Source organism: Pholis gunnellus (assembly GCF_910591455.1).
Source record: "Pholis gunnellus genome assembly, chromosome: 9".
Lineage (NCBI taxonomy): Eukaryota > Metazoa > Chordata > Actinopteri > Perciformes > Pholidae > Pholis > Pholis gunnellus.
In genome coordinates, this window is record NC_136535.1 from 8,256,354 (window position 1) to 8,272,141 (window position 15,788).

At 46.2% G+C, this 15,788-nt stretch overlaps 1 protein-coding gene across 1 annotated transcript in view; it reads right to left on the minus strand.

Annotated features, from left to right (window-relative positions):
• Nucleotides 1-15,788, minus strand: part of fndc3a (fibronectin type III domain containing 3A) — a 40,609-nt gene that overhangs the window by 5,914 nt on the left and 18,907 nt on the right. Inside the window, exons 4-21 of the mRNA XM_079165957.1 lie at nucleotides 10,869-10,945; nucleotides 10,525-10,771; nucleotides 10,041-10,355; nucleotides 9,166-9,224; nucleotides 7,894-8,060; nucleotides 7,718-7,777; nucleotides 7,489-7,627; nucleotides 6,710-6,763; nucleotides 6,477-6,601; nucleotides 6,104-6,278; nucleotides 5,400-5,486; nucleotides 3,268-3,406; nucleotides 2,642-2,710; nucleotides 2,401-2,519; nucleotides 1,238-1,343; nucleotides 843-1,018; nucleotides 598-711; nucleotides 288-437 (exon numbers count right to left, since the gene is read on the minus strand). Coding sequence (XP_079022083.1) covers nucleotides 288-437; nucleotides 598-711; nucleotides 843-1,018; nucleotides 1,238-1,343; nucleotides 2,401-2,519; nucleotides 2,642-2,710; nucleotides 3,268-3,406; nucleotides 5,400-5,486; nucleotides 6,104-6,278; nucleotides 6,477-6,601; nucleotides 6,710-6,763; nucleotides 7,489-7,627; nucleotides 7,718-7,777; nucleotides 7,894-8,060; nucleotides 9,166-9,224; nucleotides 10,041-10,355; nucleotides 10,525-10,771; nucleotides 10,869-10,945 — 2,378 coding nt within the window. The remainder of the gene's footprint in view (nucleotides 1-287; nucleotides 438-597; nucleotides 712-842; nucleotides 1,019-1,237; nucleotides 1,344-2,400; nucleotides 2,520-2,641; nucleotides 2,711-3,267; nucleotides 3,407-5,399; nucleotides 5,487-6,103; nucleotides 6,279-6,476; nucleotides 6,602-6,709; nucleotides 6,764-7,488; nucleotides 7,628-7,717; nucleotides 7,778-7,893; nucleotides 8,061-9,165; nucleotides 9,225-10,040; nucleotides 10,356-10,524; nucleotides 10,772-10,868; nucleotides 10,946-15,788) is intronic.

Genomic DNA, 15,788 nt, shown 5'->3' on the forward strand with positions numbered 1-15,788 from the left:
TCTATTGACCTGGCTATTACCATTCACCAAAAGCCTGGAAGGCCAATGAACGGTTTTACCGATCTTTTCTTTTCTTATCCATCAAACTCTAGTCAAGATAACTTGTTGTAATCCAATTATTGTGAAGTCTTCATTTTATTGGGAGCCCCCTGAAGTCTTCACAATAATTATTACAAAAATGACATCACTCAAATAGGGTTTTTAAAGTGAGCTCTGATTGTCTTTTTTTTACAGTGGGAACAGATGAAGACTTTTATAAAATAAATACAGTGTTTACTAGTGCTCACCTGTATCCTGCAGAAGTAGTTGGTTGCAGGCAGCAGCCCCTTCATTTCATGGCTGAGCCCCGGCCCACTGTAGCACACCTGCATGCTGCCCTCAGCAGCTCCCCACTCCAGACGAAACTCGGTCACCGGAGCTCCGTTGCAAGGCGGAGCCTGGAAGACAAACACCGATGAGAATGGCGCCCAGCACTTAACTTGATGACGCAGTTTCATCATAATGCAGCTATATGAGAGTTTTTTTCCGATATATACGAGTTATTATGATTCATGCGTGTTCAGGGGGGGGGGGGGGGGGGAGGGGAGCTAGTCTTACCTCCCAGCTCACAACAACACAGCTGGGGGATTTGCATGTGGTGGAAGGAGCCTTGCACTGCTCAGGGGCCCCGGGGCCGGTTGAAACCTCACAGCGCTCCGACAGAGGTCCAAACTATCCACACAGAACGACACAAACAGTTTAATACAGATCGTAATCGACAGATTTAGTGAGGGTTGAAAGCATGTAGCAGAAAAAGACAATTCCCCTGTTATTGATGGATCAGCGCTGACAGTCTTTCTCACCCCGGCCTTGTTCGCTGCCTTGAGCCGGAAGCTGTAGGTTTTGCCGGGCATTAAGCCTCCCACAGAGCAGTCCAGCTCTGGACCCTGGTGAACCTCCCTGCTCTCCTCAGACTGCGGCCCACTCACTTCTACGCTGTAGCAGGACACCGGGCTGCCTCCGTCGACATGAGGCGGACCTAGGAAATGTGTGCGTTTATAAAATCAATATACTTAAAAAAAAAAAAAAGGGTTTTCCAAGAAGGAATAATACAACACACACACACACACACACACACACACACGGCAAAATAATCATCAAAGCGCACTGCTTTGAGGTCGTTTGCTCGACAAACAAATGCATCAACAGCAGCTAGAATGCATCCCACACAGATCTGAGTTGGAGAAGAATGACTCACCCCAGCGCAGTTGCACCTCCCTGGCTTTGGGCTTGCCCACCAGCCGAGGGGGCTGGCAGGGCCCTGGGGGCACCGCAGGAGTCTGGACCTGCAGGGTCTCCGACAGCTTGCAAGGGAAGACAACACACCAATTAAGACCCAGCGCAAATAACAAATTCACTCCTCTCTTCCTCTCCAACACAATCAAAACACAGTGGGTACAAATTGTCATTTTCAGACCAGAACGGAGAGAAATGCTAATGCGGAGTTTAAATAACACCGGCATGCAGAGCCCCGGATGAAGTTAGATGGATTGTCTGGCGAGAGAATAAATAGGTCTTCATTTTTTTTCTCCCCCAGACACAACTTTGCTGTGACAAAAGGCAAACATGTGAGTGTTATGTCACATTGTGCTGCACCAACAGACAGGATCTCGCCACCATGAGTCACAGTTCTTCACAAGCCCCGTCATGAATAAATGCATGCACTAACAGCTGATGAAGAAATTAATGAAGAGCGTCTGTGAACTCAACTAATTAAGGAAAAACATCCTCTGACACATGCAGGGAGGGTTAATCGATTAGCGGGCTTTGTCTTGTAATCTCCCAACATAGGACACTGGCTGAATGACAATTTCCTATTAAAACTCACCAGAAATAGAGTGCCCATCTAGAATGATTCATGTAAAATGTATCAGATCAACCGAGGGATGTGGTGAGATTCATGGCCGCCTATCCCAGCAGTGTAAATTAAACTGTACAGCTACGTTGTTGTGGACCGCAGTAGCCGAGTGTCTGTTTACATATTGTTTGTGTATAAGGAGTGATCCTTTTCAGTCAAGTTAACAAAATACGTCGCTAATAAAATCTGTGTCACAGATTCTAATTTCGAGGATAATCTTGGTGAATTCATGTGCAGGATTTATTTCTACCTGCGAGCAAATAAAATTGTAACTGATCAGCAAACTCTTAAGACTCCTTGTGGCAAAACACAAGGCCGTGTGTGCGGCTGTGTGTGTGTGTGTGTGTGTGTGTGTGTGTGTGTGTGTGTGTGTGTGTGTGTGTGTGTGTGTGTGTGTGTGTGTGTGTGTGTGTGTGTGTGTGTGTGTGTGTGTGTGTGTGTGTGTGTGTGTGTGTGTGTGTGTGTGTGTGCACGTGTGCTGATGCTGATGCTGAATGACTCACCGGGCTCTGCCCCCCCTCGCTCATGCAGTAAACTCGCGTCTGGTAAGAGCAGCCGGGCTTCAAGCCTTCACACACGTGCTCCACGGCAGGCCCCGAGTACACCAGCTCCCATGACAAGCCTGCAACACAAACACATTGCAAATCATCTTTAATTAGGCAAATTAACTGATGCTTTTTAATGTCCAAAACACAAGTTTCCCTTCAATTTAAACATTTTGTATTATCAGCACTTGCAACTTACCGCTTAAGCCCTCAGACAGCTCCACAACATACTTTGTGACTTCTGCTCCACCATTATCTTTCGGGGGCTCTAAATTGCAAAACGAAAAAAACAAAAAATTATCAAACTGCACTTGCCAGCAAGCGTCTGTTTTCACTCATGCTATGTCTGGAAAGCTGGAATTAATTAACTGCATTAAGATGTGTGCTGAAGCAAATCAACAAACTATGACATTTGGGGAGATAATAGAGGAACACACTGCCTCTTAAAGCTTCCCAAACTCATAATGAAATATGAAGTATTATAACTAAGACATGTAAATGTAGATGACTTGCAAACACTGAGGTTCTTTCAGCCTCAAACATTTCTTCAGAAACTCATTTTGGTGGAAACGGAGAGAAATTTGACAATGTTTTCGGAGCTGTAGCAGCGAGCGATGCGTTTGTCCAGTGAGGTGTAGGACGGATTCATGCGGGTGTCTGAATGAAGGGGAGAACTGTCAGTCATCTACTGTACGGACTACTCGGGGTGTCACCGGCCTCTAGCAGATTCACATATACAGTCAGGCAGAGCTCAATGAGAACAGTGGAATTGTAAACTACATGTAAGACAGATGCGTTTAGATAATTGGCAGGAAAGAGACTCACCCCAGGCCATCTTGAAGCTGTTGGGCAGGACTTTTCCTCTGATGACGGGCCTGCAGGGACTGCTGGGTCTGTCGGGGTTGGTGATGAACTCGACCACCTGGCTGGGGTTACTCTTCCCCTCAGAGTTGTATGCTGCCACCTGGAGGAATGGCAGGAAAGCAGGCAGTGAGGAGTCGTATTATTCCTCAGTTGGAATATTGTTCCACTGTTTGCATAGACGGTCGATGAGGGCAGTGAATGAAGGTCGTTACATTTCCTGATGACAAGCCCTGACTAGACTCAGAGGAGTGTAATGGAGGCAGTACGACGCTCCCTGCCTGCAACGATAATGGCCACAGACAAATACCAGATTATCCAAAGCCATTCGGCTCCTTAAATCTATCCATAAAACTTAACAAAAGTGACACCAGACACCACAAGCACTGCAATCAAAAAACGGAGCAATGAGCTTTACTACCATTTGCATTTTCAGTGCACATCTGCGATAATACGGAAATCTCTGTGAGCCTGCTGAGTGCGGCTCATCCACTTACTGTACCAAGACAAACCTGCACAGCAGCCAGCCGCCCCTCACACTGCGCAACTGGATAATAGGAAATGAGGGAGGGAGGGAGTCTCGATAGTGACTAATAGACATTTCTATCATTTGAGGCGAATGGTGGTCTGTTTGGCTAACACAATACCTTTCCGTCAGTATCATGTTGGGGCATTCTGTGGTGCTGCTTTTCACGGCTGCTTTTCATAACATCCTATACAAACTATAGGATGTTATCAGCCTGATCCTTTAAACAGTGTGCAGGATTTAGTGCCATCTAGCGGAGAGGTTGCAGATTACAACCAACTGAATTGCCCTTCTGCTCACCACTACCTTTCCAAGCGAGTCAGAGAACTACGGTGGCCTTCACGGGCCTCTCTAGAGCCAGCGTTTGGCTTGTCTGTTCTGAGCTACTGTAGAAACATGGTGGTGCAACACGGAGGACCCCGTGAGGAGGACAGGCTCCCTATGTAGATATGAAGTGCTCACGGTAATCTAACAAGAACAACGATTCTTAGTTTGAGCCGATTATACACCCAACGAAAACGCGGTTAGAAACACTATATTCTATTTCTGCTATTAGATCCCTCCAGATCCTACACAGTGAACCCTTAAGACATGTATAACACAAATATTACATAATCATATCACAACCTATAGTATGAACAACTTCCAAACGTGCTCTGAATATGCCAGTGTCAGCCAGGGCTGCCCGTCACAGGCAGAGTTCAAACCTTAAAGTACTTTTATTCTAAGTGCCTTAAGAGTGTTATGACTGTATTATGTATTTAGCACGAATGGCCTCACTGAGGACTGAACTGCTAACCCCGGCAGTGTTAAGACTCACATTTCTAAGAGTACAGACTGATGATGTAATGAGATGTGTTGTGCTTTTGCCCCTTCATTGTAACAGAGTCTGATTGCACACATTCCACAGCCTTCACAAAGCCAATTGTAAGACGTTCAACACCTTTACAAATGTCCCTGGGACGGATCCCATGACTGAAAGCCAAAGTCACATGCAGTTAGATATAACACAGGCCTTCAATATACTGTAGATTATCTATTCATCTCTGCACACTTTATTCACTCGAGTTCAAATAATCATCTTATTATCAGGAGCATCTAATGGTCTCTCTGTAACAGGTGACGGACGCTGTTTAGTAAACAATCAAACCTCCAGGAGAGCAATAATTTAGTAGAGGACGTCAGAATGAGAGATGAGGAAATGAAGGGAGGGCGAGAGAAGAAGAGAGCAACGCAGTGACATGGAGAGAAAGACACTTGTCGGCCCATAAACTCAGGTCACGAAGCCACATTAGCTCAAACGCTTTGCTCGACTAGCTTTCTCATCGGGGCCAGGCATGTGATGAGCACTCCTGTTTATGCTGTCAGTTGCCCACCGCCCCTGCTGGCAAAATCCTGCAAAAAAACAGATGAGTCATAGGGCCACTGTGGGCCTCGAGCACCCTCCTGCGTGAAGCCTGTCCCCACCACACACACACACACACACACACACACACACACACACCACCGCAGCTCAAACGCAACCCGCGAATCACTGGCTTTGACTGCAAACATCACAGGACTCCCTTACCCTGAACTTGTACTTGGTACTCCTGTGGAGATTCCTGACGGTGCAGGAGAGCTCGTCGCCGTCGTAGCTCGGCTGGAAGCCATATCCCTGGGACAGAGACGAATGACAGAGGGAAGAATGAAAACAACCAAGTGAGCAATGACTTACAAGACAACCATTGTTGCACGGTAAATAAAGCGGTCTGCAGGAGACAAACGGCTACAGGGGATAGGGGAACGGTTTCCCTGGCAGGCGTTATGTCTGCCGCTAGCTGCTTGAGGCGGTGCAGACAGAAGTGACAGTAACTAGCTAGAAATGTCACATAACTTTTTAGAGCAAACACTTTTTCAAGTGTTTGGATTTTTCCTCTTCGGCTGGGTTGAAATGAATAATGCCTGAACACACCAAGTAGCTACACAAGAATGCACATCAACCAGGAAAAAGTATGTCTGTTATTTATAGACTAGACTAGGAATGTGAAAACTGTAAATGTACTTTGTCAATAGCAGATATTTCATGCTGTCTGAAGATAGACTTAAGTCAAAGAGATAAACTTGGCAATACTGCCCCCTAAAAAAAGCGATGGCCGTGCAACTGCATAGAAGGGGAATGTGGAATATTTGACAGGAACAATTCAGTTGCAGATATTGCCGTGTCATTTGTGCGTCTCAATCTCAGATTTTTCTATTAAAAAAAAAAAAAAAAAAAGAGCCTGAGAGACATACCGAGCCTTCCTCCTCCATCTCCAAAATATAGTAGATGTCATCCTCCTTGGGAGAGCTAGTGGGCCTCTGCCACTTCATACACAGCCAGGTCACCCCCGCCATCTCCAGCTCTGGAGGGAAGGGTGGCAATGGCACACTGCATGAGGTGAACAGGTCCACCACTTCACTGAACTCGCTGGGGAGGGCAGAGAGAGAGAGAGAGAGAGAGACAGAGGATGGGAGAGAATGGGAGAAAGGGACAGGAGAGACAGAGTGAGAGACACACATGCACACACAGATGGAGACAGTGAATGGAGGAAACAGTAACATAAAAATGGACAACAGGGAGGGTGCCATCCAGGAAATAAAATCGAGCGTGATCTGGAGTGCCTACCTTACTCCCATGTCATTTTTAGCTGCAAGGCGGAAGGAGTATCTTGAAGCTGGTGAAAGCTTGGTCACTCTGTACTGCTTCTGAGGGCCGTAGTAGCACTGCTCATAGATCCCAGTGCCCTTACCCTTCAGACAACAACAGTTTCAATCAGAAGTGACTTGGAATCTTAGTTGCACATAAAACACACGGGTGCTGTGCAGTGATCAACATTTCCTTCGTGACAAAACAATTACCTCATCCCATTGAAGAATGTAGTTTTGGATTTTGGAGCCGTTGTCGCATGGAGCCTGTAGACAAACCATGCATTGAGTGATTATTACATCTCAATCAGACACATGTAGAAAACACACATACCACTAATACCCAGTTATTTCTTTGACTTTAAATGTGAGCACGCGGAGTTAAACTCAAACGTTTGGATGGCTCGAGTCACACCGCACTTCACTTAAAATCTTGTGCTAAACATTTGTCATTACTGCCGCTAATTACGAAGAAGCCATTATCAGCCATGCTAATAACAAATAATGTGCATCCAGGTGTGCGCACTCTTCTATGTTTTAATTAAATCAGTGAAGTTTGCTGAGCATGCACGATTTGTTTTTGCAGAGCCTCGCTGAACTCTCACACATTTACGCTCACACCTGGGAGGTGGATCTGCGTAACCACTGCCTTTAACTGCTAGCAATTGAGCAACTTTAATGAAGCCACAGAAGGTAAACGCACTGATGGGGATCTCGGCGATGGCTGTTGAAGAAGGGGAGAATGATTCTGAACTACCTTTTTCCCTGTATGTACATGTGTGGCAGGTATCACACACACACAAAACACAATTAAAGGCGCTTTGGCTACCAATTAGCAGGAAAAAAAAATGTTCAACTCGGTATTATTACTGTGCACACAAGAGATCGTGGTCTAAATGTTTCATTAATCTGTTGCTTGCTTTCTGTCACGTCGATACGGCTGCCAATTGTGAAGGACCCGCCCCTAACACTGTTGGTTTCTGGGGGATTACCTTCCACTGGAGTACCAGTGTGTTCTTGGTCCCACTGGCCTTCCTGGGAGCGTTGGGCAGATCCGGCTCACAGTTTAAAGTGGTGAAGCTCACAGCCTCCGACGGGCTTCCCTGTAAACAGTTACACATCGCCTGGACCCTGAGGAAAGACGAGGAACGCGGTTACAGCATGTTCCGCCGAGCGTTAACACCGTAGCTCAAACAGAAGCAGGCGGTATGTTACGCCTACCTGACATGATACTCTGTTGCTGGTCGAAGGTCTTCTAAAGTAGCACTTAGTTCTTCCCCGCTGCGTCAAAAACAAAAACAAAACATTCTTTAGTGTTGTTTCAAATAATTGTCGATGTAAAGTGTTGTTAGAGTAGTTGGTATTGAATCTCGTAGCATCTCGCTATTCACGCTCACCAGTACATGCTGTTGTACTTCCCATCTTTGCCGCTGAATGAGATGGAGACCTCGTAGCTGAGGGGCTCCGGGGGGCTCCGGTCGTCCTCCACACTTCCGTTCTCACTGTCTGGCTTGGTGGGCGCGACCCAGCTCACCACTGCTCCTCTGGCCTGGACGTCTGATACCTATCGTGTGAAGGTTTAAAAGCATCAAACCAAACCTGGGCATGGAAAGAGAGCTTTTGTCCCTCTAACCACGGCAAAATAAACTCACTTTTCTAAATTGTACTACCCTAAACCCGAGTCCAAAGAGGGGTCGTGTGTTGTGTATCAAGTTTCTAAGAAATGTTATCACTTAAGTTTCCAAAACCAACACCAAAATCACTTTGTTTGGTCGCGGAAAAGAGACGGGAATCAAAATATTCGAGCAGATACCACTTTGGGAAAGGTTTTCAGCACTTGGCAGGACATGTTGTGCAACCCTAACATTTTTCATTCTGTTCTGAGGCGGCTTAAAAATAGCCTAAGCTACACTGCAGGGGGGGGATTCATATGTGGAAGAAGTCAATCAGGTCACATCTGTACCATCTCCTCCCCTCGGCCCACCTTACTCCCTCACTTCACACGGTTTGATTCTTAGCCCTTGAAGAAAAAATCAGTTTGGCAGCAAAGACAAAAGCCTCCCTTAGCCATCCTCCCTTAACCTTATCAATCATCTTTACTATAGGTTTGGTTTGCTCCCTTTACCAAGAGTTCAGACCTTAGCGACAGTGTATGACAAATCCCATCTTATACGAGGTCAAGGAAATCCTATTTGTAGTTAAAACTTTATTTATCCTCATTGCTTCCCTGCATCATTATACCACTGGTTATTTCAGAGAATAAGACAAAGGGGACTTTGGCATACATGTGTATTTCCATCTGATTATTTCCCTCGGCCAAAAAGTAACCGTGATCGTCATCTGTAAGCACACTACCATGAAGATGTGAGAGCCAAGTAACTGTTTCGCAAAGAGCTCAGAGCTTTTAGCAGATGCTAGCATCGTAGTTTGGTGGCACATGTGGGAACAGAAATCCCCACATGGATGCTAGTCAGCACGTCTGACTCCATTAGCACGATGTCAGCAAGAATCCATCATGGATGTTAATAGAGTGTTTAATGACGCAATGCATTCGCATCATTACGGGTTCTCGTGAACACGGCACTAATAGCGTCACACAACATCATCCAAATTGTATTGCTGAGATAAAGAAAAACAATAAAAGGAAGATATCAGGAGTGAATACGAACCACTGGGGTACTGATGGTGCTCAATAATGCTTGCAGGGCCAGAGCTTCCTCATCCAGCTCTAAGAAGAGAAATACAAGTGAATATGGATTAAAGAACAGCACCGTCTTTATGAAATGAAGGAATGTGATAAATAAGGTGCCAGTAATACTGACTTAATCTCTGCCTGCAGTTGTTCCTGCTGGGTTTTGTGGGCAATGTAATATCCATTTAGCTATTTGTAACATTTCTGTCATGTCCGTGTTGCTTCTTGGACAGTGTAGTAGTGCATGTAAATATAACTACGTGTTGCATGCTGAACCAGCACTGAGAACAGTTCAGTGCATCTAGAATGAATCAAAATGAAATGTAAGGCTTTATTGATAGTCGTTCAAATTCAAAGCTCTGCAAAATCTTTAGAATAATTGATACAATCCTGAGAGGGTTGCTGCCACAGTTATACTAATTTCCAAGTTCACAAACTAGCTTGCCAATTAGTTACAAATGGTACGCCCGCCTCTAATAGAATGCAAAAGCCTCCCCCCTTCTCCAGGAATGATCAAAAGTAACAGCAGGATTTTGAACATCCTATTCCAATTTTGTCGTAGATTGCTCGTGTTCCTACATTTCTTGAACCTTCATGAGGTCATGAGGTGAAATTATTTTCCCCTCCACTGTCAAAAGCTGTGTTAAACTCCACGATTAATGAGCAGAGTTCACGTAATCAAGAATAACATTGGCCGTGTTGCTAATCCCTCACTGCCACCAGCTGCAGCGGCTAATGAGGCACTATTCTCAGCGCCGAAACACAACACACTGCTCGCATCCGCAAAAACGCTGGGAGTGCTTTGCGTCATATTGTGAACCTGGACAAACCTCTACACTTTAACCTCCTCACCTCCTGACTCTCCATTTTTGCCCCTGCCCGTCTGCTTGTCGGGGCCGGCCACAGCGTGGCTGAGCTGCCCGGGCTCCGCCTCCGGCCCCTTCCCTCCGACGCCGTTGTGAATGTCCACTGACGGGGGGCTGCTGCAGGTCTTCTGTGGCGAAGGGGGAGGGCTGTCCTTCACCTGCCCTCCTCCACCACCACCACCACCACTACCACCCTGACGGTCCTTCAGTTTCTTCTGCAGACGCTCGTACGTTTTGCTAGTTCTGTCGTCTCTGTGAACAAACGGCGGGCGTCCGTGTTGGGAGTGAGAATCTGTAGAGACTGAAGGGGCAAAAAAGACAAGACTCGTGAGTTTGTAAAGACACAGACAGGAACACAATAAAGACTTGTCTGGCAGCATAAAGAGTCTGAAGGACTGAACAGTTTGACTCAGGCCTTGATTGTTAAAAACTCCAAATAAACAACATCTTAATATAACGCTCCAACTCACCCTGATCTGTGTAGATGTGGGCTGGATGGTACTGGGAGATGTACTGGGAGCTCATGTCGCCCACGCCGCCCGCCATGCCCGTGTACAGGTGGGGTGGCGGGGGCATCATGGCAGGGTGTGGGATGAAGGCAGGCAGATGGGCATGGGGCGGAGGTGGAGGGTGGTGGAGAGGGGAGTGGCCCCCTGGGTGGAACTCTGGTTGCTGAGGTAAAACCAGAACCCGCCGCACTCCGTTCTCTTCTATGATCTGAAGAGGAGACAGACACACACGGTATCAAAGCCGCTCCGAGGTCGACCAGATGCCAATCGGCAACGCTGCGCTGGAAATAGTTCAGAATAAATACCTGTGAAACGTATCCAGGAGGCACATAGATTGGAGGCACTGAACCATTTGGAGACATCATGGGAACCTGAGCAGGACCTGTGAAGAAGGAAGGAGCGAGATCAAACACGTTCCCCGAGGGCAAACAGCTGTTTCATCTGTGAGTGATGTGTTGAAAGCAGCGGTGCGCAGACCCCAGTCTGACCTGAATCATTCAAGCTCTAGCCTGGGCACAACTAACAAATGTCTTCATAACAAATAGGGATGCACTATATCGGATTTTTGCTGTTATCCAATATTTCCAGCTCATTTTGGCCGATTTTCAATACCGTTAATCTCACATATTTCTTTTTCAAGTCTGTCCTGTATTGGAATAAACATATCATGTCTACGGTTATCGTGATGACGCCCCTAAATCACTGGCCATAACACAACTACTTCAACTAAGGTAACTTACATGTAAACAAATGTATGTTTATGTAACATTTCAGTCTCCGTCATATCTGTGGAAATGTCCATTTCTCCGGCTGATGCCAATATTCCATTGTCAGGCCTTTCTCTGCCGATACAGATGACTTGCAGATATCATCTTGCATCCCTAATACCAACTTGTTTATGCCCAAAAATGTGTTGCGTTAACATAAACAGAGCTACGTTGAAGCTCACACCAACATTTGAGAGTTTTGTTGAAAATGTGGCTCAACATAGCAGCTGCCTGAATAACAAACTGTTACTATAGGTTTATGTTAAAGCCATCACTTTTGAGTATTTCACAAACCATCAGCTGAGTACTGCAGCTTACTCTAAATACTGAGGTACCCAGAAGCCTCAGTGGCTCTGGGGAAGCACCAGAACTGTCAAATCAGAATAAATCAATACATCTTTGTTGACTTCTCTCTTAATGTTTTTATAGACGGCCCCCTTCTGACTTTATAATCAAAATGTGTACGTTTCTTGCGACTGCCTTAAACCTTCTACACAGATAATAAATGGACTTTATATTATATTTCTGTATATCTCGACAACCATAATAACTCCTCCCAGCTTGCCACCTTTAGTATATAACACTTGGCAGGTTTGTCTGTAGGGGAACAATCCCTACAGTCCATTCACTCTTCTAAACCAGCTGTGTTTTCAATGACTTTCATTTTTATTTTTAATACTGGCAAATGCAAGAAGGCCACTTTATAAAAGTGCTGAGAAACAACAAAGTTCCCTGCATGGCTCTGTTGTAGGGGCCAGTGCAGCGGCTTAGCTCAGCTCAGAGAAGTGACAGCTCAGCAGAAAGCCTGAGAGAGAGCGAGAGAGAGGGACCTCTGTGCTAAGTTTGCACATTTCTCTTCTTACAGACCTAAGACGTAAACACTGGGGCCCCGACGCCAGACGTCATGCAAGAGAGCAAAAAGGGATCCACGACACATACTGACCCCCCAGCAGCCCGCCTGAGGAAGAGTGTCTCTTCATTTTGACGAAGCTGCCATGAGCAGAGAGAAGACACTTACTTCTAAATGAGCAGCCATACTGGGCCCACGACCACAGAGGCTGGCTTTGTAATGACACATTAAAAACGTCTCGTAGCACCTCCCCAGGTGCTGAAGTCCAGGCTCCACCTCTCGGAGGAGAACAACAACAAGTGCGTGTTGGAATAAGGACGGAAGTTTGTGGTGCTGTTGGTACGTAGCACCGTTCAGCAGCTGGATAAACGTCCCCCTCCTAATGATCGTACAGCTTACTGTAGGGCGGTTGCATTCGTTTGAGCGAAGTGTACCTAATAAACTGACAACTGAGTTTACACCTGAACACGTAACAACTCGGGTACAGAGTTTACTGCTGCACTCGAGGCTCGATAATGAGACACGCTATGCTTGCAAGGCAATACAGCTGGTTGGATTTTAACACTACACTCATTCCTTATATGCTCCAATGCTGCCGAGCACTGAGCAAATAAGGAATACATGGTACAGTGGATGAACGCTACCAGATCCACAGTGCAGTGGTTGGCATTAGTCAAGTGTGAATAAGGTTGACGGAGCTGACCTGAAGTAAACAGAAGAAATTGAGTTAATTTAAGTACTTTATCATAAAGACTGCAAAACTCTAATAATGTGAAAATCGTCTAAGAAACACAAAATAGCCTTATTATAATAATCTTTAAAGATTATTTTAACTGTTCTCTTCGCTCCAATGCCTCACAATTTATCACTTTCAGTTTGCAGAAAAAAAAGAAAGAATTCAAAGTCTACTACATTAGTCTACCCATTATAAACTGTATTGGAAAAGACAGATAGCAGGTCAGCCTCTTATACTGGTATCAAACGGGCTTTGAAGCCCCTTTCAGTACACTGAAGCAGCAGACTGATGGGTGGGGAAGTGACTCACTGCCTAAGAACACAAGGACAAAAAAAAAAAAATCACAATCCAGGGAGCGTTGGGAGAGCTCGGCCTGAATGAAGGCATTCACACCGGCTCAGTCCTCATTGATTTCAGATCCACATCATTTGAGTGGGAGTTCAAAGTGTGCAGTGTTCACTCAACTCACTTTTAAGACTAATAAAGGATCTCTTGCTTGCGCCAAGAGCCTCTGTGCACCTCGGTGATGACTGATTACGGCAATTGCTGACTAACAGGAAATCTAATGCATCTCATTAGCATACAATATGCGATTGTCTGTCCGTTTAGAACGAGATGCTTCGTGTGTACCGACTAGGAGAGCAAAGGGAGGCGGAGAGGGGGGGAGGCACCCACTCTTTTACATCAGGCTGACGCACGAGTGCTGACAGATATCAGATAGCAAAGGCCACATCCTCATCCCCCCCCCCCCCCTTCCCTCCGCCTGAGTCAACTGGAGCATTGGTTGTGCCGACGTGGCCGTGGAGTGCCAGCCTTCCAGAGGAAGCGGCCATGGGGGAAAAAAAAAAAAACATCAGTCCTCCTCCACACAAAACAGCAGGCGGCCACTGAGCCAAGAATAGCCACAAACAAGCTGCCCGTTCTGGCAGCGTAAACAGGAGGCTGGGCAACACTTTGGGAACGCCATCGTCTCCCGTCAACATCGCATAACCCGTCTATCACCTCCACGCCTCCCGGGGCGGGCCGACATTATCGACTGGTGTGGCGTGTCTGAGTCGAGACGGGGAGACATTTGTTCGGGTTGGGTGAAAAAGCTGAGGGGAGAGACTTGCCAAAGGGCAACACACACGTAAACAGTAACGCCACTTTGAGCACCCACCTGTTTCCTGAAAAGGGATCGAGATCGTAAACAAATTCAAGTGGGACACTGCAACGGTCTTCTTCGGCATACTGGGAGCCGAGGAAACTTGGAAATAACGGCAACAAGCCAAGCAAACTGTCAGGAATTTAATCGGGTGTGCAAATGAACCCTCAATTAGATACGGTGAATAACAAAAAAGGAGACAACAAGCGAGATAGAGGCTGGCTGGGTTAACAGAAAGATGTGAAAATTCAAGAAGGGCACGCTCGACGGAAAAGACAAGTAGAGAGACAGAGAGGTTTCACACGGGAGCTCTCAATAAGCTCTCAATGGCAACATGATGAACTGTAAGCCTATAAAGATGGAGCGGGCTTGATTATTAATTAGAGCTAATAAATTGTCTCCATCCACAAATAAAGGGAGAGAGGATAGGCGAGGGAAGGCAAGCCGACTAACTGGCAGAGGTTAATAATTACAGCCAAGCACGGGAAAGAGGCTAAATATTGAACCGTCAGTAAAGCAAAAAAAAAAGAACTAATTGCGACCTAACCTTCGTTCTTGGTGATGACACCGTGGCGAATGGTTCTCTTTTTGCGTGGCACGGCCCATTATTCTTTGCAGGCAGGAAAGATCTTCCATCAATTAAGCGAGCGGTAATTTGCAATAACCGTACCGTTCTATTAGCAGATTACAAAGCCAGGGATGGACACGCTCCATCCTCGGCCGGGCTGTTTCTCCACAACGTGCCCTTTAGCGTCAGACCACCGTCAACCCAGACACACAGAGGAGAGGAGCAAGTGGGAAAGGGAAGAAAAGGGCATTCTGTGTTGATCTGTGTGCAAACCACAGCCTGAGGGAGGAAGCTGTACAGTAGACAATGGAACAAATGAATTCGAATATTTGGTAAACTTTGTCTGAATTGCTGATATTTTAAAAAAAAAAAGGCATCCGCATGGTTCTTACAAACCCACCAGCATGAATGGCGTTTACAGGAGGGGAGGGAATCAGTCACCTTCATGCCTGTGCTCGTTACAGAAACACCACACTGCTGCTGCTCTCAGCCAGAGAGAGATGAGCCATGACCACAGGGGCCGGATCTTTTTTTAAATAATGAATGATTTGGCTCCGTTCAGGATATGAAGATTCCACTCTGAAAACCACCGTCTCCTCCTGTGACGAGAAGCTGACCTCACGAGCCCAGTGACGTGGATCATTTAACAAACACAGCCGAGTGGACAGAGGAATCGCCCCGTTCCTCCTGGACATCCCACCCTTGATTTACTGTTTTTGACCAAACACATCATCTTCTATCATCCTCTTCTCCTTCTCCCCCCCCCCTCCCTTCGTATCAACGCAGCAAAAGGGAGAATGAGTCACATGCTCAGTCATTCTACTCACTGCAGAAGCTGTGAATGAACCTCGTCTGTGTGTGCGTCTCTACGCACATGTTTGTGTACGCGTACTTGGAGTTCGGTGGGGGAGGTAGTGAGTATAAAAATAACGTGCTAATGCGGCTAATGTGTTTGCGGTCCAATTATGTGAACCATATGTGATGAGCCTTGTTTAAAAAAGGGTGTTGGGTGTGAGGAAACATGCAACCACCCCACAACAATCTGAATGGATACGGCCCACGCAGTTTTTATATGATGTGTATTTTGCTTCATTCATGTAACTCCTTCTGACATATTATTTACCCAAGTCAACGTGGCAAATACCTTCTGCTACAGAGTG